The sequence below is a fragment of the Egretta garzetta genome, unplaced genomic scaffold (genome assembly GCF_000687185.1).
Source record: "Egretta garzetta isolate BGI_Z169 unplaced genomic scaffold, ASM68718v1 scaffold732, whole genome shotgun sequence".
In the NCBI taxonomy this organism is placed as follows: Eukaryota; Metazoa; Chordata; class Aves; order Pelecaniformes; family Ardeidae; genus Egretta; species Egretta garzetta.
In genome coordinates this window covers 870,496-872,231 of record NW_009259029.1, presented here as the reverse complement: position 1 = coordinate 872,231, position 1,736 = coordinate 870,496, and the positions used below count along the sequence as shown (strand labels likewise).

The window sequence follows — 1,736 nt, the reverse complement described above, 5'->3', positions numbered from 1 at the left end:
AGCTATCTTTGATTTGAGGTGCATTCCCAAGATTTTACTTAAGTGTAACATAAAACTGTGAAAGTTTAGCAGGGGAAAAGCTTTCCTCCCACTGACCTGGCCGGCCAATCAGAAGGGAGCCCCGCACCTCCCTCACTTCTGACAACTATTTAGCAACTGAGCTCAGCTAAAGTTTCCAAAAAGTTAGAATAACTTCCTCTCTCCAAGACCTCAATTTTTTGCACAACCCCGGTCCTTGAAATAAGAGCCCTTCAAGCAACCTGGAAAACGTTTGGTCAGCAAAAAAAAAAAAAAAAAAAAAGCCCTCCTGTTTTTCCAAAGGATCTGTCTCAGGAATTTAAAGCACATTTAAGACACACACACACTCACATAACATAAGGAGGGGGGGAAAGTCTCTTCCCCTCCCCTTCTTGCAGAAAGCATGGAAGAAAGCTCCAGTTCTCCTGTTTCCCCTGTGGATAGCTTGGGGACCAGTGAAGAGGAGCTGGAAAGGCAGCCAAAGAGATTTGGCAGGAAGAGAAGATACAGTAAGAAGTCCAGCGAAGATGGCAGCCCTAACCCAGGGAAGAGGGGGAAAAAGTCCAGTCCCAGCTCCCAATCTTATGAAGAACTGCAGAGCCAGAGGATCCTGGCCAATGTCAGAGAGAGGCAGAGGACTCAGTCGCTCAACGAAGCTTTTGCCGCCTTGAGGAAAATCATCCCCACTTTGCCCTCTGACAAACTCAGTAAAATCCAGACCCTCAAGCTGGCGGCGCGGTATATAGACTTCCTCTACCAGGTGCTACAGAGCGACGAGATGGACAGTAAGATGACGAGCTGCAGTTACGTGGCTCACGAGAGGCTGAGTTATGCCTTCTCCGTATGGAGGATGGAGGGAGCGTGGTCCATGTCAGCTTCCCACTAGCCACCGCCCGGGCCAGGCAAGCCCAGCTGCCGAAGGGGTAGGTACCGATTTCTCTTCTCCTGGATGATGGTCCGTGTCTGTCTGGCTGCAGGATAGGGCACCCGCGGCTCCCTTTGCCAGCCCAGCTTTGCCACCAGGCTCAGTCCTGCCTGCGGAGGGGTGGCACAGCTTGGTGGGGCACGGGGACGCTGCTGGGCAGGGGGTTTAGGGCCACTGACCCAGAGGCAAGATGGGCAGCATAAATGTGTCTGGCCCCCTCCCATTCCGCTGCACCTGTGAAAAATAAAAAAAGAAACAAGGAACTTCCAGGCAGGCGAAAATTAGATATGCCCCATTTAAAAAAAAAAAAAATCAGCATGTTTCTGCTCTGTGGGGATTGGGGAGCTGAGAGGGGACTGGTGTTGAGAACTGTCTGATGAGGGTCGGAGGGGAAACCACCGCTGCATGAGATTTGCCAGAAAACACTGCTTTGGGGAAGGATTTTAAGAGAGGAAAAGGCGATCAGTGCAACAGGCTGACAAGGGGATCCAAAACAGCTGCTGCCCCACTCCGCGGGTGCCTGCACCCAAAAAACCCAGTGCTGAGCCAGCGGTCCCAGGGCAGCCGCATCCTCTCCCGGCCAGGGAGTCCACAAGACCCAAGCGGGCTTTGGTGACAAGTTCGCCCCCGGTTATATTTCTCTTAAAAGAAATGAGCAGCAGATGTCGGCTGCAACCCCAGGCTGTGCCCCTTCCCCCTCACACAATAAAAAGCAAACAAAGATAGAAGAAACTTTGCCAGATTTTCGTATTTGCTTGGTTTCCCTTCCCCAAAGTACCAGTAAAGCAAAGGC

The 1,736-nt window shown here is 51.6% G+C and overlaps 1 protein-coding gene across 1 annotated transcript; it reads left to right on the top strand.

Moving 5' to 3' along the window:
* Positions 1–421: 421 nt before the first annotated feature.
* Positions 422–904, top strand: TWIST2 (twist family bHLH transcription factor 2). The gene has a single exon (XM_009634679.2). The coding sequence runs from the start codon at positions 422–424 to the stop codon at positions 902–904; it is 483 nt and encodes a 160-aa protein (XP_009632974.1).
* Positions 905–1,736: the final 832 nt, after the last annotated feature.

Coding starts and splice junctions, on each gene's coding strand:
- TWIST2 (XM_009634679.2), top strand. CDS start 422: ATGGAAGAAAGCTCCAGTTCTCCTGTTTCCCCTGTGGATAGCTTGGGG.